General features: G+C 46.4%; 1 protein-coding gene across 2 annotated transcripts in view; it reads left to right on the top strand.

Annotated features, from left to right (window-relative positions):
• KIRREL1 (kirre like nephrin family adhesion molecule 1) overlaps nucleotides 1-21,507 on the top strand; it is a 305,915-nt gene that overhangs the window by 251,083 nt on the left and 33,325 nt on the right. For both annotated transcript variants that reach the window (XM_082275251.1, XM_082275250.1), the window contains exons 6-8: nucleotides 6,784-6,889; nucleotides 11,107-11,255; nucleotides 14,779-14,906. In XM_082275251.1, coding sequence (XP_082131377.1) covers nucleotides 6,784-6,889; nucleotides 11,107-11,255; nucleotides 14,779-14,906 — 383 coding nt within the window. The remainder of the gene's footprint in view (nucleotides 1-6,783; nucleotides 6,890-11,106; nucleotides 11,256-14,778; nucleotides 14,907-21,507) is intronic.

Below are 21,507 nucleotides of genomic sequence, written 5' to 3'. Positions count from 1 at the left end.
TTGCCATATACACAGCGCTATCTAGTGGTGTAAAGGGGATAAGCACATCCCATGTACTTGCTATAGTATATATATATATACAGCACCATCTAGTGGTGGAAAGGGGATAAGCACATCCCATATACTTGCTATATGCACAGCACCAACTAGCAGGGGAAAGGGGATAAGCAAATCCCATATAAAATATGGCATCCTTAGCATCTCTGTTTCAAGGCATTTCTTATTGGTCCTGCTAACCATAAACTTGCTATATACACAGCGCCATCTAATGGTAGAAAGGGGATAAGTACATCCTATATACTTTCTATATACAGAACACCATCTAGTGGTGGAAAGGGGATAAGCACATCATATAAACTTACCATATACACAGCGCCATCTAGTGGTGGAAAGAGGGATCAGCACATCCCATGTATTTGCTATATATATATATATATATATATATATATATATATATATATATATATATATATACAGCACCATCTAGTGGTGGAAAGAAGATAATCACATCCCTCATACTTGCTATATATAAACAGCACCATCTAGCACATCCCATACACTTCCTATATGCACTGCACCACCTAGTGGTGGAAAGGGGAAAAGCACATCCCATATACTTTCTATATACAGAACAACATCTAGTGGTGGAAAGGGGATAAACACATCCCATGTACTTGCTATATATATAGACAGCACCATCTAGTGCTGGAAAGTGGATAAGTACCTTCAATGTACTTGCTATATATAGACAGCACCATCTAGTACTGGAAAGGGGATAAGCAAATGCTATGTACTTGCCATATACACAGCGTCATCTAGTGGTTGAAGGGGGATAAGCACATCCCCTATAGTTGCTATATATATATATATATAACACCATCTAGTGGTGGAAAGGGGATAAGCACACCCCATATACTTGCTATATGCACAGCACCATCTAGCAGGGAAAGGGGATAAGCAAATCCCATATATAATATGGCATCCTTAGCATCTCTGTTTCAAGGCATTTCTTATTGGTCCTGCGAGCCATGATCTTGCTATATACACAGCGCCATCTAATGGTAAAAAGGGGAAAAGCACATCCCATATACTTTCTATATACAGAACACCATCTAGTTGTGGAAAGGGGATAAGCACATCCTATATACTTTCTATAGACAGAACACCATCTAGCGGTGGAAAGGGGTTAAGCACATCCCATATACTTGCTATATGCACAGCGCCATCTGACGGCGGAAATAGTATAAGCAAATCCCATATACTTGCCATATACACATCGCCATCTAGTGGTGGAAAGGGGCTTTGCCTAGAGATGATGTCATCATTCTGCTGCAGGCAGGAGAAACCGTTTCCTAAGTCTCCTCTCCACCAGTAATCACCCAGATTGCACATTGTAACTTTGGAACAAGGTGAGAGGCTCCAGCGAGAGCTGATCTGTGTCAGACATTTATAAACACAGCTAAGAACTACAAAAGGATTTACATGATTATGTCATTTCTGAGCTGGCATCTCAGTGCAGGAAGTAGATGATAACCCTAGATAATACCTGAAAAATATGGTACCGGTATTCTGGGGAGAAAATCAGATTGTGAGGGGGAGTTTTGTGATCCTTGTGGAAAGTAATAAATACCTGGAAGTGTTACGCTGACACATAACCTGACATGCATGCACGAAACATGATAAAATATATCTGATACTAGCTCTGCTGTAATTTTTTGTGATCTGACAGATCCGTATCTGATTGTACGTGGTCAGCTGAGCCATTATTTACATCTTGCTTCGATAAACACTTTTAAACAATTCTCGTAATGGCTCCCCCAGTGATGTCATGGCATTTGCATTCATCAGATACTCTTCGGCGTAAGCTCCATTGTAATAATTGAAAGAGATAATGGACGGTGCGGAGGGTTTCCGCCATTACCATTATTCTGCTTGATTAAGGAAGCTAAGTAGATTCGTTAAGTCATAGTGGGGAAGGGTGGAGGGGAGGGGGGTTGGCGCATCTTATCTTAATACGGTAGCAGAAAAGTGCTGACTGTCTTATAGAGGAGCCAGCAATAATTCTTCCCAGGGAGCGGGCCAAGCTGGCCGGCCTCCTCCTGCCATCTTCAATCGATTGCCTCTGGATGGACAGATGTGTCAGTTAACGTCTCTGGGTGGTCAGGTGACCGGGTGAGTGGGACCATGGCTTCATCACGATTCCTGCAACTAGATGGCTGCATGCTGGGATACACTGTGCCATGGCAGATGGAAAGCTGCAGGATGCCTATAACGGAACCCAGATATACGATACATTCGCCTTAAAGGCACACTCCATGTTTCACGTTACACCCAAATTTAGGATGTAACTTCAAATACACGGTCGCATTTCCCAACTCCTCATACTAAAATTGACCCCTTCTTACCTGAATTGTGGGGTGTTGCTCCCTGGAGGGTTCTGTTGTTCCTTTAATTTAGCGCCCATCCGCCCTTTCCCCGTTAACTTCTCCGGCCCCATAACAGACGGTTCGTACCTCTGTACAGACCTGGGTGTTGTTCCTTTAATTTAGTGCCCATCCGCCCATTCCCAATGGGAATACTACAAGTCCCATCCACCACTGTGGCAGAAGGACTCACAGAGCACACCGGCCGTAGTCCATCACTAACTTCTCCAGCCCCATAACAGAAGGTCCATACCTCTGTACAGACCTGAGCCTAGGTGTTGTTCCTTTAATTTAGTGTCCATCCGCCCATTCCCAATGGGAATACTACAAGTCCCATCCACCACTGGGGCAGAAGGACTCACAGAGCACACCAGCCGTAGTCCATCACTAACTTCTCCAGCCCCATAACAGAAGGTCCGTACCTCTGTACAGACCTGAGCCTAGGTGTTGTTCCTTTAATTTAGTGTCCATCCAACCATTCCTAATGGGAATACTACAAGTCCCATCCTCCACTGCAGCATATGGTCTCACAGAGCACACCAGCAGTAGTCCATCACTAACTTCTCCAGCCCCATAACAGAAGGTCCGTACCTCTGTACAGACATAGGCCTGGGTGTTGTTCCTTTTAATTTAGCACCCATTCCTATTCGGAATACTACAAGTCCCATCTTCCACCGAGGCAGAAACACTCACAGAGCACACCGGCAGTAGTCCACCAACTTCTCCAACCCCATAACAGAAGGTCCGTACCTCTGTACAGACCTGAGCCTAGGTGTTGTTCCTTTAATTTAGTGTCCATCCGCCCATTCCCAATGGGAATACTACAAGTTCCAATCCGCCACTGCAATAGAAGGACTCACAGAGCACGCCGGCAGTAGTCCATCGTTAACTTCTCCAGCCCCATAACAGAAGGTCCGTACCTCTGTACAGACATAAACCTGGGTGTTGTTCCTTAAATTTAGTGCCCATCCACCCATTCCCAATGGGAATACTACAAGTCCCATCCACCATCGCAGGAGAAGGACTCACAGAGCACACCAGTAGTAGTCCATCGTTAACTTCTCCGGCCCCATAACAGACGGTTCGTACCTCTGTAAAAACGTGGGTGTTGTTCCCTTAATTTAGTGCCCATCCGCCTATTCCTAATGGGAATAAAACGGGACAGAAAAGAATAGAAAATAAAAGAATAGAATAAAATAGAATAGAAAATAAAGGAATTGAATAGAAAAGAATACAATAGAATAGAAAGAACCGTCTTCCGAAATTCAAACCAGCTATTCCTCACAAGGAATTCAAATCGATTCAAAATCTCCAATTTCCGCATTTGATTCGAATACTTCGAATCCACTGCAAAAACTTGAATCCACTCAAAAACAATCTTCGTTACGAATGCAACGAAAAGAAATTAGTAACATAACGAATCGATCCGAAACTAATCAAATTTCTTTGTTTTTTGCGATGTCTAAACACGCGCAAAGTTGCAAGCTTTTCCCACACAGAGACGTGCTACACTTTAGCAGACGCACGGTGAATTCCCCACGCGCAACGCGCGGAACCATGTGGTGACACTCCACAGGCCTAAAGAGGAAACGATGGACTTCCACCCTTGGCACACGTGATTTTTTATTATTTTTTTTTGTCCCCAATCGGCTGTCACCGCCATCAGCGTTGTTTTCTGTTGACGCGCTGTCAGCCGGTCTCTGGCGGTCTCGCAGGGCCGGTCTCTGGCGGTCTCGCAGGGCCCGTCTCTGTGATGCGCACTGACAGTGGCGCGCCGCTCTATTTGTACGGCAGTACGACTTAAAAGACAATTTAGTTAATAGCATTTACCTAACCCAGGCTGATTTTTTTTTTTTTTTTTTTCATGCGAGGCGCCCCGACGCCGGCTGAATGCAGATGAGGCGCGGGAAGACAATACGCCTCTTTGATGGTGATTTAAGAGGTCCCCCGCTATTTATTACTGACAGATCGGAGCCGGCCTCTCCTGCGCTCCTCTGTAGATTTACACCAGCGGATCTCTCTCTGCGCCCCGGCGTATGTGACGGCAGCGCGTCTATTGTTACACCAGATCAGCGAGATCTTTATTTCTCATGCAGGCCGAGCTCCTAAATCAAACGGCGATGGAAGTCTGAGGATTTCATACTGGGAGCGCCTTTGTGGCTTCTGGAAGGAAAGAAGAAACACGTCGGATTCTTAAAAGAGGACCTGTCTTCATAAGCTGGCGTGATGATATGCTGAAAGACTCAGTAAGGAGCTGGTAACTGGAGTGAGAAGCCGGAAACTGGAGTGAGAACCTAGTAATTGGAGTGAGAAGCCAGTAACTGGAATGAGCAGCTGGCAACTGGAATTAGAATCCGGAAACTGGAGTGAGAAGCCGGAAACTGAAGTGAGAAGCCGGAAACTGAAGTGAGAAGCCGGAACCTGGATTGAGAAGCCGGTAATTGGAGTGAGAAGCCAGAAACTGGAGTGAGAAGCCGTAAACTGGAGTGGGAAGCTGGCAACTGGAATGAGAACCCGGTAACTGGAATGAGAAGCTGGTAATTAGAGTGAGAAGTAGGTAACAGGAGTGAGAATCTGGTAACTGGAGTAAGAAGCCGGTAACTGGAGTGAGAAGCCGGAAACTGGAGTGAGAAGCCGGAAACTGAAGTGAGAAGCCGGAAACTGGATTGAGAAGCCGGTAATTGGAGTGAGAAGCCAGAAACTGGAGTGAGAAGCCGTAAACTGGAGTGGGAAGCTGGCAACTGGAGTGAGAACCCGGTAACTGGAATGAGAAGCTGGTAATTAGAGTGAGAAGTAGGTAACAGGAGTAAGAATCTGGTAACTGGAGTAAGAAGCCGGAAACTGGAGTGAGAAGCCGGAAACTGGAGTGAGAAGCCGGAAACTGGAGTGAGAAGCCGGAAACTAAAGTGAGAAGCCGGAAACTGGATTGAGAAGCCAGTAATTGGAGTGAGAAGCCAGAAACTGGAGTGAGAAGCCGTAAACTGGAGTGGGAAGCTGGCAACTGGAGTGAGAACCCGGTAACTGGAATGAGAAGCTGGTAATTAGAGTGAGAAGTAGGTAACCGGAGTGAGAATCTGGTAACTGGACTAAGAAGCCGGTAACTGGAGTAAGAAGCCGGTAACTGGAGTGAGAAGCCGGAAACTGGAATGAGAAGCCGGAAACTGGAGTAAGAAGTCAGAAACTGGAGTGAGAATCTAGTAATTAGAGTGAGAAGCCAGAAACTGAAGTGAGAAGCAAGAAACTGGATTGAGAAGCCGGTAATTGGAGTGAGAAGCCAGAAACTGGAGTGAGAAGCCAGAAACTGGAGTGAGAACCCGGAAACTGGAGTGGGAAGCCAGAAACTGGAGTGAGAAGCCAGAAACTGGAGTGAGAAGTCGGAAACTGGAGTGAGAATCTAGTAATTCGAGTGAGAAGCCAGAAACTGGAGTGAGAAGCCGGAAACTGGAGTGAGAAGCCGGAAACTGGAGTGAGAAGCCGGAAACTAGAGTGAGAATCCAACAACTAGAGTGAGAAGCCGGTAACTGGAGTGGGAAGCCGGTAACTGGAATGAGAAGCCGGTAACTGGAGTGAGAAGCCAGTAACTGGACTGAGAAGCCGGAAACTGGAGTGAGAAGCCAGTAACTGGAGTAAGAAGCTGGAAACTGGACTGAGAAGCCGGTAACTGGAATGAGAAGCTGGTAATTGGAGTAAGAAGCCAGTAAATGGAATGAGAAGCCGGAAACTGGAGTGAGAAGCCAGAAACTGGAGTGAGAAGCTGGTAATTGAAGTGAGAAGCCGGTAACTAGATATTCTCATTAGATTTGAATGTGTGAATTAGGAAAATATCTAGTTATAACCACTAGATCAGTGGTTCTCAAATCCGGTCCTCGGGACCCACCAACAGGCCAGGTTTGCAAGATAACTAAATTACATCACAGGTGATCTCATTTGCTTCTCAGTGATTGCAGTATTCTAGTCTGCATCCCCCAAGGTAATACTTAAAATCTGGCCTGTTAGTGGGTCCCGAGGACCGGATTTGAGAACCACTGCACTAGATGGCCTGACTAACATAGGAAGTAAGTATGCTCCTCAGCTCCATCTAGTGGCCATAAAGCTGTATTTTCCCCATTCACATATTCGATCTATAGAGAATATAGCCTGAGAACATTTGATTTTTGGCCAATACACATAGAAAGAATTTAGGACAAGAAGTGTGTTCATTGGGTGAAAATAAAGGGGGAAAAAAAACTAAAAAAAGAAAACTAATACAGTTTAGGACTTGCAAACTTTATTATATGACATTTTTGGGGAGGTTTAGATACATTCTAAGGTCAAATTGGAATCCTTGTGTGATGGTTTTCTCTCTCTCTCTCCTTGACAGATCCACCAACGGTCACTCTATCTATCCAACCACAAACGGTGCTGGAGGGGGAAAGGGTCCGCTTTACCTGTATGGCCACTGCCAATCCAACCATTAAAGGATACAGGTTTGTATTTCAACCAAATGACTTTCTTGGGGAACACATGATTCGTTCCCTATTCACCAATAGCAAGTTCTGTGGGTCTCTCTTTAGGTTCTCCTGAGAAGATAAGATCTGGCGATGGGGAGATCACATTGCACAGATAGCTGTCAGTCACAGAGGAGGGGCAGATGCCTCTCTCCTAGCAGACACGGGACTGTTTGACTTAAGCTGGCCATACACCAGTAGTATTTGCTAAAACAAAATTTGTGGAGTCCATAAAGGACAAACAATTTTTTTTTTTTTTTCGAACAAGGTTATACTGGTGTATGGACAGCTTTATTCAATTATACACAGGCGGGCAAAAAGCAGGCAGGCATTGCTGGGCTCTGTTCAGTGTCCTCGGTTCCTCTATTCATTTTTCTCTTTTTAATTTTGTACGTATAAATAAAAATCTCACAAACCATTTTTAATGTCAATGTGCTTCCCGATGTGATTGTGATGCTCGGCACGGCTCATCTACTTGCACTGATTTCAATGGCGAACACATCATGCAAAAAAGACAATTGAAAAGTTGTGAATGAGCCCCATTTTATACTTTTCGTTGGCACACGAACATTTACAGGCACTGAGCGGTTTCTGAAAATGCCAGTTATCTGTCTCTCAAACGTGAAGCTTCCTGTAATAAGGACCGCTCACTGCTGTTCTTACTCCTTGTGCAGGGTGACTGGTCCTGTCTCCACCCCCCTCCTGTAGTTCTCTATAGAGGGTGGAGTCTGCTAGGGCACCTCCCACAGCTCTGCTCTTACTCCTTTTGTCGGGTGACTGCTTTTGTCTCTGCCCCCTCCTGTAGTTCTCTATAGTAGGTGGAGCCTGATAGGGCCCCTCCCACAGCTCTGCTCTTACTCCTTGTGTCGGGTGACTGGTTTTGTCTCTGGCCCCTCCTGTAGTTCTTTATAGTAGGTGGAGCCTGATAGGGCCACTCCCACAGCTCTGCTCTTACTCCTTGTGTCGGGTGACTGGTTTTGTCTCCGCCCCTCCTGTAGTTCTCTATAGTAGGTGGAGCCTGATAGGGCCCCTCCCACAGCTCTGCTCTTACTCTTTGTGCAGGGTGACTGGTCTTGCCTCAACCCCCTCCTGTAGTTCTATATAGTAGGTGGAGCCTGCTGGGCCCCTCCCACAGCTCTGCTCTTACTCTTTGTGCAGGGTGACTGGTCTTGCCTCCACCCCCTCCTGTAGTTCTCTATAGTAGGTGGAACCTGCTAGGCCCCTCCCACAGCTCTTCTCTCTCTCCTTGTGCAGGCTGACTGGCCTGGTCTCCGCCCTATCCTGTAGTTCTCTATAAAGGGTGGAGCCTGCAGGGCCACTCCCACAGCTTTGCTCTCTCTCCTTGTGCAGGCTGACTGGTCTTGTCTCCGCCCCTTCCTGTAGTTCTCTATAGTGGTTGGGGCTTGCTGGGCCCCTCCCACAGCTTAGCGCTCTCTCCTTGTGCAGATTGACTGCTCTGGTCTCAGCCTCCTCCTGTAGTTCTCTATAGTGGGTTGGCTTGCTAGGCCCCTCCCACAGCTCTGCACAGGCTATTAACAGCACAGTGATGATGTCACTGCTACTTTTACAAGGTAATATCTGGGTTTGCAGAGGCATGTGAGGCTCACAAAGCGGATTTATATCCTTTGTGGCTATTGAGGAATAGATTTTGTACCTGGAGTTCAGCTTTAAAGGCCTTTAAAGCTCAAAAAAAAAAAAAATCAATCTCGCTTTTCCCGTTACGAGCGCTCGTCGGCGAATTTACAAGTGTAACAGTGGCAGGCCTGGGCTGTCCATTAAACACCTTATCTGAGGAATTTAATGCCTTTTTATTTTACGATCCTGTTTACTGCCAACTGCTTCTGTTTTACAATCATGCATATTTAAACCAAACGGGTGTATTAATGTTTTATTTATCGCTGCCTTCAAGAGCGCCTGTTATCCGCCGCGCTGTTTGTGTAGTGAGGGCTACGAGTAGGAGATGGGCTCGGTGGTGGAGGGGGAGGGAGAGACGTCCTACAGGATTATCAGCGTTGCCGTGCCATAGGATGGCGCCGCTCTTAACCCCAACAGCACCGACTTCAACCATTCAGGGCCCATTCAGGCTCATCCATTCCTAACGCCAGCTGCAATGACGCAACGCGCTTCAACGACTGACACGACATGCCTTTAACCCAACCCACAGGAACAGGCTGATGCAGCGTACCGCAGTGTACGGTAGTGTGTTAGGCTCCGTATTTGCCACGCAGGTGTGACGGCGCGTGTGCGCGTCTCCGTGCGTTCCCACGCATAGAATGTAGGGCGGGCCATTCATTTCAATGCAGGAAAGAAGTCCCTGACCCTCGTTTCGAAACCACGTCGTGCCAAACTGCATAGTGCTGCGGCATGCTGCGGATTGGTGCGTGCATTAGCAGATGTGCGGCGGTGCCCTGGACCCCATTCACAGCTGACGCATTGCATGTTTTAGTATTTTTGTTAGCACGTTTATGGAGCAGCATCAAAAGCCATTAATTTCAATGCAGGAAAGAAGTCCCTGACCCTCGTTTCGAAACCACGCCGTGCCCAACTGCATAGTGCTGCGGCACCCTGTGGTATGGTGCATGCATTGCCAGATGTGCAGCGGTGCCCTGGGCCCCATTCACAGCTGATGCGTTGCGTATTGTAGTATTTTTGTTAGCAGGTTTATGGAGCAGCATCAAAAGCCATTAATTTCAATGCAGGAAAGAAGACCCTGACCCTCATTTCGAAACCAGGCCGTGCATAGTGCTGCGGCACCCTGTGGTATGATGCGTGCATTAGCAGATGGGCGCCATTCACAGCTGACGCGTTGCGTATTTTAGCGTTTTTGTCAGCACGTTCATGGAGCAGCATCAAAAGCCATTAATTTCAATGCAGGAAAGAAGTCCCTGACCCTCGTTTCGTAACCAGGCCGTGCTAAACCGCATAGTGCTATGGCACCCTGTGGTATGGTGCGTGCATTAGCAGATGGGCCCCATTCACAGCTGACGCGTTGTGTATTTTAGCGTTTTTGTTAGCACGTTTATGGAGCAGCATCAAAAGTCATTAATTTCAATGCAGGAAAGAAGTCCCTGACCCTCTTTTCGAAACCAGGCCGTGCCAAACCGCATAGTGCTGCAGCACCCTGCGGTATAGTACATGCATTAGCAGATGTGTGGCCGTGCCTTGGGTCCCATTCACATCTGACGCGTTGCGTATTTTAGCGTTTTTGTTAGCACGTTTTTGGAGCAGCATCAAAAGGGCTAAAGCAGCTTATGCACTAAATTATGGCACTGAGTCAAGAATGTGTTGTGCAGAAAACATGCGGCAAAGCGCATGACTACTAAAATAAAAATTGCCATAGCCAACTGCCATTAAAATAAAATTGATGTCCTTTTTTACATATAAATAGAGCTTTCTTTTGGTGGTATTTGATCACCTCTGTGATTTTTTATTTTTTTTGCGCTAAAATAAAAAAAAAGAGCGACAATTAAAAAAAAAAAAAAATATATATATATATATATATATATTGTTTTTATTTTTTTACTTTTTGCTATAAACCCATCCAATAAAAAAAATGTAAAAAATCTAATTTCTTCATCAATTCTGCTACATATTTATGTTTAAAAAAAAAAAAAAATGCCAAAAAGCGAATATTGATTGGTTTGCGCAAACGTTATCACGTCTACAAACTATGGGATATTTTATGGCATTTTTATTTTTTTTTCTTTCTCCTATAAAACCCATCCAATTAAAAAAAATGGAAAATTGAATTTTTTCATCAATTCTGCTACATGTTTTTGGTAAAAAAAAATCCCAAAAAGTGTATTTTGATTGGTTTACACAAAAGCTATTGTGTCTACAAACTAGGGGATGTTTTTATTGCATTTTTATTTTTTTACTTTCTCCTATAAAACCCATCCAATTAAAAAAAATGAAAAAAATAAATTTCTTAATCAATTCTGCTACATGTTTTTAGTAAAAAAAAAAAAAAAAATCCCAAAAAGCGTATATTGATTGGTTTGCACAAAAGCCATCGCGTCTACTCACTAGGGGATATTTTTATGGCATTTTTATTTTTTTGCTTTCTGCTATAAAACCCATCCATTAAAAAAATGTAAAAAATTGAATTTCTTCATCAAATCTGCCACATATTTTAAGTGCACATAAGTGTGCCGCTAAAGGACGCTACTTATCCTATGGTCTTTTTTTATTTATAGGTGGGCCAAGGGAGGTGTGATCATCGAGGGCGCCAAGGAAAGCACATACGAGGCACAAGTGGATTTTACTTTTTTCACAGAGCCCGTCTCCTGCGAAGTACACAACGAAGTTGGGAGTACCAATGTCAGCACGCTGGTGGATGTGCAGTGTAAGTTTTCGGTATATTGTACTTGGCAAAAGAACTGAAATCCAATTAATGAAAGGGGTGGGGCCAGGAACAGTCAGGCTGGGAAGGGGCGGGGCCAATGGACAGTCAGGCTGGGAAAGGGCGGGCCAGGGTAAGTCAGGCTGGGATGGTGCGGGTCAGGGGCAGTCTGGCTAGGAAGGGGCCAGTCAGGGTAAGTCAGGTCGGGAAGGGGCGGGCCAGTCAGGCTGGAAAGGGGCGGGCCAGGGACAGTCAGACTAGGAAAGAGCAGGCCAGGGTAAGTCAGACTTGGAAGGGGCGGGCCAGGGACACTCAAGCTGGGAAGGGGAAGGCCAAGGTAAGTCAGGTTGGGAAGGGACGGGCCAGGGCAGGTCAAGCTTGGAAGGGGAAAGGCCAAGGGCAGTCAAGCTGGAAAGGGGCAAGCCGCGGACAGTAAGGGTGGAAAGGGGGGGGCAGGGACAGTCAGACTAGGAAGGGGCAGTCCAGGGTAAGTCAGACTGGGAAGGGGCAGTCTAGGGTAAGTCAGACTGGGAAAGGGCAGGCCAGAGACAGTCAAGCTGAGAAGGGGAAGGCCAAGGTAAGTCAGGCTAGGTAGCGGCGGGCCACGGTAAGTCAAGCTGGGAAGGAGAGGGCCAGGGTAAGTCAGACTGGGAAGGGGCGGGCCAGGGTAAGCCAAGTTGGGAAAGGGTGGGCCAGGACAAGTCAGGCTGGGAAGGGGAAGGCCAGAATAAGTCAGGCCAGGAAGGGGCGGGCCAGGGACAGTCAGACTAGGAAGGGGCAGGCCAAGGTAAGCCAGACTGGGGATTTGAGGGCCAGGTCAGGCTGGGAAGGGGCGGGCCAGGGTAAGTCAGGCTGGGAAAAGGCAGGCCAGATCAAGTCAGACTGAAAAGGGGCGGGCCTGGGTAAGTCAGACTGGAAAGGGGCGAGCCCGGGTAAGACAGGCTGGGAAGGGGCAAGCCAGGGTAAGTCAGGCTGGGAAGGGGCAGGCCAGCAGGGTAAGTCAGGCTGGGAAACGACTGGGCCAGGCACAGTCAGACTGGGAAGGGGCAGGCCAGGGGCAGTCAGGCTGGGAAGGGGCAGGCCAGGGGCAGTCAGGCTGGGAAGGGGCAGACCAGGGGAAGTCAGGCTGGGAAGGGGCAGGCCAGGGACAGTCAGGCTGGGAAGGGGCAGGCCAGGGGCAGTCAGGCTGGGAAGGGGCAGGCCAGGGGCAGTCAGGCTGGGAAGGGGCAGGCCAGGGGCAGTCAGGCTGGGAAGGGGCAGGCCAGGGGCAGTCAGGCTGGGAAGGGGCAGGACCAGGGACAGTCAGGCTGGGAAAAGGCAGCCAGGGGCAATTGGGCTGGGAGAAGCTCACAATGTGCAGTGAAATCAGAATAAGCAATACAATGGATGTATTTGCATTTAAGGGTTTTTCTAGTCTAACTTGAAAAAAATAAATAAAACAAATAAAGGTCTAAAAAGACTTAATGGAGTCATGCGTTGGGGACATGACAGGAGTGACAAGACAGGAGGAGGGGGATGAAATGCGATGGTGATGGATGAGGGGAAGGGGGACTGTGATCTGTGATGGAGGAGTATTCACATCATTAGAAAAAAAAATAAAAAAATACCAGGAGTGAAGAATACGTGTCAGGAAAGACAGCGAGCGCGATGTAATTCCACGTCTTGCAGCTATTCTACATCAATCAGCCGGCGAGCCCCACTCTACACCAACCCTGCCAGAACAATCCCCACATCACAACCAGCACAGCCTCATTAGCATGACAATAATTATGCGGCAGAGTGGCAGGAGAGGAATTGTTTCACTTTTATTTGTTGCTGAGGAAAGAAGAATGGCTTCCTTGCGTGCCGCCAACCGTAGGAACATTGTTCCTTTTGTGTCATGTGATCAGCGGTATGTCTTTATAACGACGGGTATAAACTACATTTAGGCAATGCTATAGCTGATCACATACGACACCCATGTGATAGAAATATATATATACTATTATTATTATTATATTATATTAATATATTATTTATATTTTATATATATAATTTTATATATATATTTATATATATATTATAATATATATTATATTATTATTATATTATTATTTTTATTATTAGTTATTGTTTATTTTTTAATTTTTTTGCTAAACTTAAAGGGTCTGTTTATAAGAAAAATATGCACAGCCATCACAAATAATCCCCGTTATTTGCATGTTTATTACCTATGGTCGTCATTTCCATCTAGTGGCCATAATGTGGTATTTTCCTGATTGCATTATCTTAGAAAAATATCACGTCATGGCTACTAGATGGAGCTGACGATTACAGGAAAAAAAACATATTCGATAAGGGTTAACCGCTTGTTTTGCCTGGCGGGTGATTTGTAATGATGATATATTCACCCTATCCCTCACTCCTGCAGGCTTCCTCCTTTTCTGGCAGCCAGTCCTCTTCCCTTCGCTCCTCGAAGGGTTGCAGGTCTCTGATGTCATCTCATACAATGCAGGACCAGCAGCACTGCATTGTACTTGAGAACGCTGAGGGCCGGCTAACATTTTGGAGCGTAGGATAGTGAGCGATAATGCTGGCTACTGAGGAAGCGAGGGATAAGGTAGGTATATGACCTCATTCATCACCCTCTTGGTAAAACAGTTATCTCTTGCAATGGGGAGGAGGACCCACTACAAGGGTAAAGATTTTTTCATCCAGGACTTATTTTTCTCCCTCACGGATTTGGATTTTGCTTGAATTATAACTAAAGGCATTTTTTGTTTAAGTTTTGTATAGAGTGGAGAGGAATTAGAACCTCTGCCAGGTTTTTATTGATGTCTGTGCCCCCCGTTAGAAAATTCTCACTCTCTTGCCCTGTTGACCGTTTTCACCGAGAGTGAAAGAAAATCCCACATTTTGGGTTGTCACCAGAACATCTTCCAATGAGGACACTAGTTCCGGTGACAAGCAGGGATTTCCTCTTTTTTTGAGGAACTCCCACTCACTTCCTGTTTTGCTTTGAGACAGGAAGTGAAGGGAAATCTCCCCGATGGCAGAAGAAACTTGACAGGTGCCATAATCCCCTCTTACTTTTGCCTTTAGTTCTACCTTAAGCCAAATGGCAGATCAAACACAACAGGAAAGAGACCATTCGCCCCTAGATCAATTTTCGGCCCTACGTGTGTCGCCCTCTTGTTTGTAGCCATTTTGTGATCCTCGCAGGAAATAAAAGTACGTCTTAAAGAGGAAATTAGACTTTTTTTTTTTGGAGTTCTTAACAGAAAAAAAAAAAAATTCTGCTAGATTAGAAAACACATTCCTTATTCTTTTGAAGACGGTGAGGGAATCCATCTCTCCAGTGATCAGCTTTTGATATATAACGTGTTCTCGCCTCGGTAATATAGAGGGGCATGAATAAGTAATGCTCAATACCCCTGACATGGAATGGGGAATTCTATTTTAAGAGCCGGCACTCGCCCCAGCCTCTCTTCCACTCGATGTCAGTGCCTGGGGGGAATCCTACTAATGAAGCTTCTCCTCTCTACAGTCGCCCCACGGATTGTGGTCGAGCCCAAGCCTACCGTGACGGATATCGGATCTGACGCCACGCTGACCTGTTTTTGGACCGGAAACCCTCCTCTTACCCTGACGTGGACCAAGAAAGGAACAGATGGGGTGAGTAGACATTTCAACTTTATATACTGTACAATGGCTTCAGTCAAGGTGGGGGCACCAGAGAGAGGTTCTTCTATGGTTTACAGCAGGGGTCTCCAAACTTTCTAAACACAATAGCCAGTTTACTGTGCTTCAGACTTTAGGGAGGACTGTGACCAGTGGTAGTAAACGCCCTGGCATCAGTGGGAGTAAACAGTCCCATCTTTGGTATTAGGGGAATTATTAGTGCCCCATTGTTGGTGTCAGTAGAAGAAATATTTGCCCCATCGTTGATGTCAGCGAGAGGAATAATGCCCCATCATTGGTGTCAGTGAGAGGAATAGTGCCCCAATATTGGTGTCAGCGGGAGGAATAGTGCCCCATCATTGGTGCCAGTGGGAGCAATAGTGCCCCATCATTGGTGTCAGTGGAAGGAATAGTGCCCCATTGTTGATGTCCGTGAGAGGAATAGTTCCCCCTCATTGGTGTCAGTGGGGGGGAATAGTGCCCCATTGTCTTACTAACCATTAATGAAAGAGGGTCCTTCCCCCATGTCAGCGAGAGGAATAATGCCCCATCATTGGTGTCAGTGAGAGGAATAGTGCCCCGACATTGGTAACAGTGGGAGGAATAGTGCCCCATCGTTGGTGTCAATGGAAGGAATAGTGCCCCATCATTGGTGCAAGGGGAGCAATAGTGCCCCATCATTGGTGTCAGTGGAAGGAATAGTGCCCCATTGTTGATGTCCGTGAGAGGAATAGTTCTCCCTCATTGGTGTCAGTGGGGGAGAATAGTGCCCCATTGTATTACTAACCATTAATGAAAGAGGGTCCTTCCCCCATGTCAGCGAGAGGAATAATGCCCCATCATTGGTCTCAGTGAGAGGAATAGTGCCCCAACGTTGGTGTCAGTGGGAGGAATAGTGCCCCATCGTTGGTGTCAATGGAAGGAATAGTGCCCTATCATCGGTGCCAGTGGGAGCAATAGTGCCCCATTATTGGTGTCATTGGAAGGAATAGTGCCCCATTGTTGATGTCCGTGAGAGGAATAGTTCCCCCTCATTGGTGTCAGTGGGGGGGAATAGTGCACCATTGTCTTACTAACCATTAATGAAAGAGGGTCCTTCTCCCATGTCAGCGAGAGGAATAATGCCCCATCATTGGTGTCAGTGAGAGGAATAGTGCCCCGACATTGGTGTCAGTGGGAGGAATAGTGCCCCGACGTTGGTGTCAGTGGGAGGAATAGTGCCCCATCGTTGGTGTCAATGGAAGGAATAGTGCCCCATCATTGGTGCCAGTGGGAGCAATAGTTCCCCTATCATTGGTGTCAGTGTGTGGGGGGGGGGGGGATATTGCCCCATTGTCTTACTAACCATTAATGTAAGAGGGTCCTTCCCACAATGAACACCAATGTAAAGTGGCCCTTCTACTAACCAACAGTGTAAGAAGGTCCTTCTCTTAGTGACCACCATTGTATGATGGGCGTCCTTCTACTTACCCCAGTGTAAGGGGGTTCTCTTCTTAATGATCACCAATGAAAGGTGGACCTTCTCCTGCTGACCACCAGCTTATGAGGTTCCTTCTCTCAAAGACCACCAATGGAAGGTGGACCTTCTACAGACCTTCAGGAGGACCCTTCTCGCAATGACCACCAATGGAAGGTGAACTTTCTACAGACCTTCAGGAGGACCCTTCTTGCAATGACCACCAATGGAAGGTGGATTTTCTACAGACCTTCAGGAGGACCCTTCTCGCAATGACCACCAATGGAAGGTGAACTTTCTACAGACCTTCAGGAGGACCCTTCTCGCAATGACCACCAATGGAAGGTGAACTTTCTACAGACCTTCAGGAGGACCCTTCTTGCAATGACCACCAATGGAAGGTGGACTTTCTACAGACCTTCAGGAGGACCCTTCTCGCAATGACCACCAATGGAAGGTGAACTTTCTACAGACCTTCAGGAGGACCCTTCTCGCAATGACCACCAATGGAAGGTGGACCTTCTACAGACCTTCAGGAGGACCCTTCTCGCAATGACCACCAATGGAAGGTGGACCTTCTACAGACCTTCAGGAAGACCCTTCTCGCAATGACCACCAATGGAAGGTGGACTTTCTACAGACCTTCAGGAGGACTCGTCTCGCAATGACCACCAATGGAAGGTGAACTTTCTACAGACCTTCAGGAGGAGCCCTTCTCGCAATGACCACCAATGTAAGGTGGACTTTCTACAGACCTTCAGTAGGACCCTTCTCGCAATGACCACCAATGGAAGGTGAACTTTCTACAGACCTTCAGGAGGACCCTTCTCGCAATGACCACCAATGGAAGGTGGACTTTCTACAGACCTTCAGGAGGACCCTTCTCGCAATGACCACCAATGAAAGGTGAACTTTCTACAGACCTTCAGGAGGACCCTTCTCGCAATGACCAACATTACTTCTGCTCTCTCCTGTCAGCATGTTCCCAGTCAGCAAATATGTACAAATACGGAAGACATGAAATAATTTTTTGTTGAAAACATGAAATCATTTTTTGTTGCTTTGTACTAATATATTGGGGGTAAATCAAAGATAAAGTGGCCTTTAACCAAACACTATATGATCCCTTCCCTATCTTTCTCACACATTAATGGCTGGCTGCTGTATTCCACACTGTCTATATTCTAAGTGCCCCCGACCCCATGTTAATGTTTCATTGTCTCCTTGGCCGAAAAGGAGCTCAGTGATTGAGATAGCTCCCGTAATACTGAATTTGTAGACAATGCTGAGAAAAGCGAATATCTCTCCACAAAAAAATTGGATCTTGGAAAACTACTGAGCATTTTTGAATTTGCAGACACTGCTGAGAAAAACTTGCATCTCTCACCAAAAAATACTGATCCTTCTAAAAACGACCGAACATTTTCAAACTTTGTTCACTCAGCTCCTCTAACAGCTGCTGCAGAACACTGACTTGAAATATTAGGTCCTCAAGCAACCGGCAGCTTGCAACATGTTCTTGTGTATTGTTTGCATTTATTTTTAATGAGAAGCGTACATCAATTTTCATTCGCGGGAAGAAAAGAGGTCAGCATCCAGCCGCATCTTCAATAAAACCTTTGGAGTTTCATTAAGTTCGACAAAGTAAGAGCTGCTTTTTTTTTTTGTATCTTAAATGCCTCAAGTTATGTTTGCGTTGAACTTAATAAACTTGTCTGGGAGACCCGGCTAGATGATGAGCTTTTTTTGCCAGTGACTACGAGTATACGTGTGATGGAAGGCCGGTCCATGAATTGGTGTTTGAGGACCTTCAAGTGCTTATACAACAGAGTTTTCCTGGATTAGAGCCCGATTATCCGCAGTGCAGCCTAGGCAAAAGTCTAATGCCTCGTACACACGCAACGATTATCGGCCGACCGATCGTCCGTCTTTTGTCCAGAGTGGTGTTTTGTTGGTTGGAATGTGCCTAGACTGCACACGAATTTTCTCGGCCAACAAAAATCTACTTCAGAAATGATGTCATGTGCTGGTTTACTTTCGGTGCGTTTTTTCTTCTCTGAGCATGCCCAGTCTTGCTCATCAGATTTTTGTCTGCCGAAATCTGTACTGACTGACGGAAAATCGGCCGTTGTGTTGACGGCCAACAAAAATTTTATAGCCTGCACACCAGATTTTTTTCGGCCGAAAAGTTGGAGTCGGTTATCGGAAGCATCATACTAACAAGCCGAAAATCGGCCGATCGGACGTTGGCCGAAAATTCACGGCCAATAATCGATGCGTGTGTACGGGGCTTAAGACCTGGTGGATGTTCTACCATATAACAATGGAGGATGAACAATGTAGGCAATTGGTATTTGATTATCTGATGGATCTGTGATAGCTTGTAGGCAGGGCCGTTCCAACAACGGCAAATACTTGCCATACACGGGTACCACTAACAGGCCTCGTTCCCCTGTTATACCTTAAAGCGGAGTTCCAGCCATTTCACTCACCTGTCCAATGGTCCAGCGATGCGGCCGCCCGAAGCCTCGATCCTCTCCCTCTGGTCTCGGCGGCGCCGGCATCACTGCTGTGGGCACCCGGCTGTGACAGTTTGCGGCTTCACAGCCGGGTACCCACTGCGCATGTGCGAGTCGCGCTGCGCGTCTTGATTGGCCGGCAATCTTCTGGGACCTCTGACATGTCCCAGAAGATTGCTGGGAGGGAGGGGGAGAGGAGAACTTCCGTTCAGGGCGCCGCGGCGCTCCGAGCGGAAGTAGGAGCGGGTACCTGTCAAAACTAGGTACCCGCTCCCCCCCCCAAAAAAAATGACATGCCAAATGTGGCATGTCAGGGGGTTAGAATACCTAAAGCGGAAGTTCCACTTTTGGGTGGAACTCCGCTTTAAGCCCCGTACACACGCTACGAATTTCCGCCGACCGCTCGTCTGTCTTTTGTGGCATCCTAGTCTGATGTGGAAAGTGAAGAGGTTATTTTCATACGAATTTTCTCGTACGACAGAATTCTACTTCAGAAGTGATGTCATGTGTTGGATTGATTTGTATGTGTTCTTTCGTCTCTGAGCATGCCTAGTTTTGCTCATAAGATTTTTCCCAGTCGAAATCTGTACTGAGACAAAAATCGGACGTTGTGTTGATGGAGGACAAAAATTTTATAGCCTGCACATCAGGATTTTGTCAGCCAAAAAGTCGGAGTCGGCTGTCGAAAGCACCATACTAACAAGCCGAAAATCGTCAGATCGGTCGTTGGACGAAATTTCCCTTCCGATTTCTTATCGTGTGTACGGGCCTTTAGTGTGTCCCCAATCCCATAGTAAGCAAATACGTGTACCTCTTTAGCATTTATCCAGTTTCATGCCCCACGCTCTGTCCTACATGCTCCTGGATGAACTGGTTAACCGCTTCTTGGGTAGGCCACAAGTAATAATGGGGATGAGTCCATTTGCAAAAACTTTACGTCAAGGTGGTCAATAACAGGGCATCCAGCATAGTTGTCAACTGTCTCGATTTTGCTGGGACAGTCACGGATTTGAAATAGTTATCCCGACACAACCTTGTCCCGGGCTGGGTCCTGGAAATCAAGGCTGATCATGGACAGTGAGTTTTGGCACTTGTAAGTTCAAGGCATCCAATTCCAGAATATACCATTAGGTTAAATATCACCTTTTAATTGGTTGAACTGGATGGACTTGTGGACTACGTAACTATGTAACCTTAGAGGATTGTAGGTTCCATCTTTGGCTTCTCACCCAGAAGGTTGACTGTGGTCAGATCCTCTGCTTGTCCTGTCCCTAACTCAAGTCCTCCTCAGGGTGTTAGAACCTCTCCAGGTATTCCCCAGCCAGGGAATACCAGACCCTTGAAGGCTACATCTTTACAGGAGAATTGTAGGTTCCATCTTTAGCTTCCATCTTTAGCTTCTCACCTAGAAGGTTTACTGTGGTCAGAACTTCTCCCAGTCAGGTCCTCTGCTTGTCCTTTCCCTCACTCCAGTCCTTCTCAGGGTGTTAGAACCTCTCCAGGTATTCCCCAGCCAGGGAATATTAGACACTGGAAAGCTACATCTTTGCAGGAAGGACCTCACCAAGTCCCATGGGGGACTAACTACAGAGCTGAGCCCGATATCCTTGCACTCCCCCATCCAAACTCCTCCCACTCTGTAACTCACTCACTATGTATCCCCTAAGGGATGACGCCACCTAGTGGCAAAACATGAAATACACTAACACCCCCTTACAAGTATAGACAATGGAAATGGGATGTCTTTTCTGTGCCTATTGCAAACCTTATTAATTTCATTTAAATGGAAGAGCTTCTACCATGGCTAGGGCCCCATTCTGCCATAAAAAAAGATGTAAACCCCAACCGAATGACAACAACAGGGCATTCTTGCAAAGTGTGTGCTGAAACGGCCACTTCAAGTCTCCATGTGATCTGGTGACCACGCAGGAAGTGATAGAGAGAAATAGAGCATTGTCACCATATCACAGGAAGTGCTTGAGCAAAGACCTCCATGGCAGGATCGCCAGGGAATATTTTCATTGAAGCTGCAGATTTACAAATACTAAAAAAGAATTTTGCAATGATATTGACAGGTTGCAGGTTTACAGTCATGGCCAAAAGTTTTGAGAATGATACAAATATTAATTTTCACAAAGCCTGCTGGTTCAGTGTTTTTAGATCTTTTTGTCAGATGTTACTATGGTATCCTGAAGTATAATTACAAGCATTTCATAAGTGTCAAAGGCTTTTATTGACGATAAAATTAAGTTTATGCAAAGAGTCAATATTCGCAGTGTTGACCCTTCTTTTTCAAGACCTCTGCAATTCACCCTGGCATGCTGTCAACCCACTTCTTATATACTTTAGTTCTGTTGGAAGTGAATCACATCCTTCTGCCACTCATTACATCCCCCCACCACCATCCCTCTGCCACTGATCCCACCCCTCCCACCATCCCTCTGCCACTGATCCCATCCCTCTCACAAATCTCATTCCTCTGCCACAAATCCCATCCCTCTGCTACTAATCACATCCTTCTGCCACTGCTTACATCCCCCCACCACCATCCCTCTTCCACTGATCCCATCCCTCCCACCATCCCTCTGCCACTGATCCCATCCCTCTCACAAATCTCATT

This window comes from Pelophylax lessonae (assembly GCF_965119305.1).
Source record: "Pelophylax lessonae genome assembly, chromosome: 13".
NCBI lineage: Eukaryota > Metazoa > Chordata > Amphibia > Anura > Ranidae > Pelophylax > Pelophylax lessonae.
The sequence above is the reverse complement of the archived record's forward strand: the minus strand, read 5'-3'. Positions and strand labels throughout refer to the sequence as shown.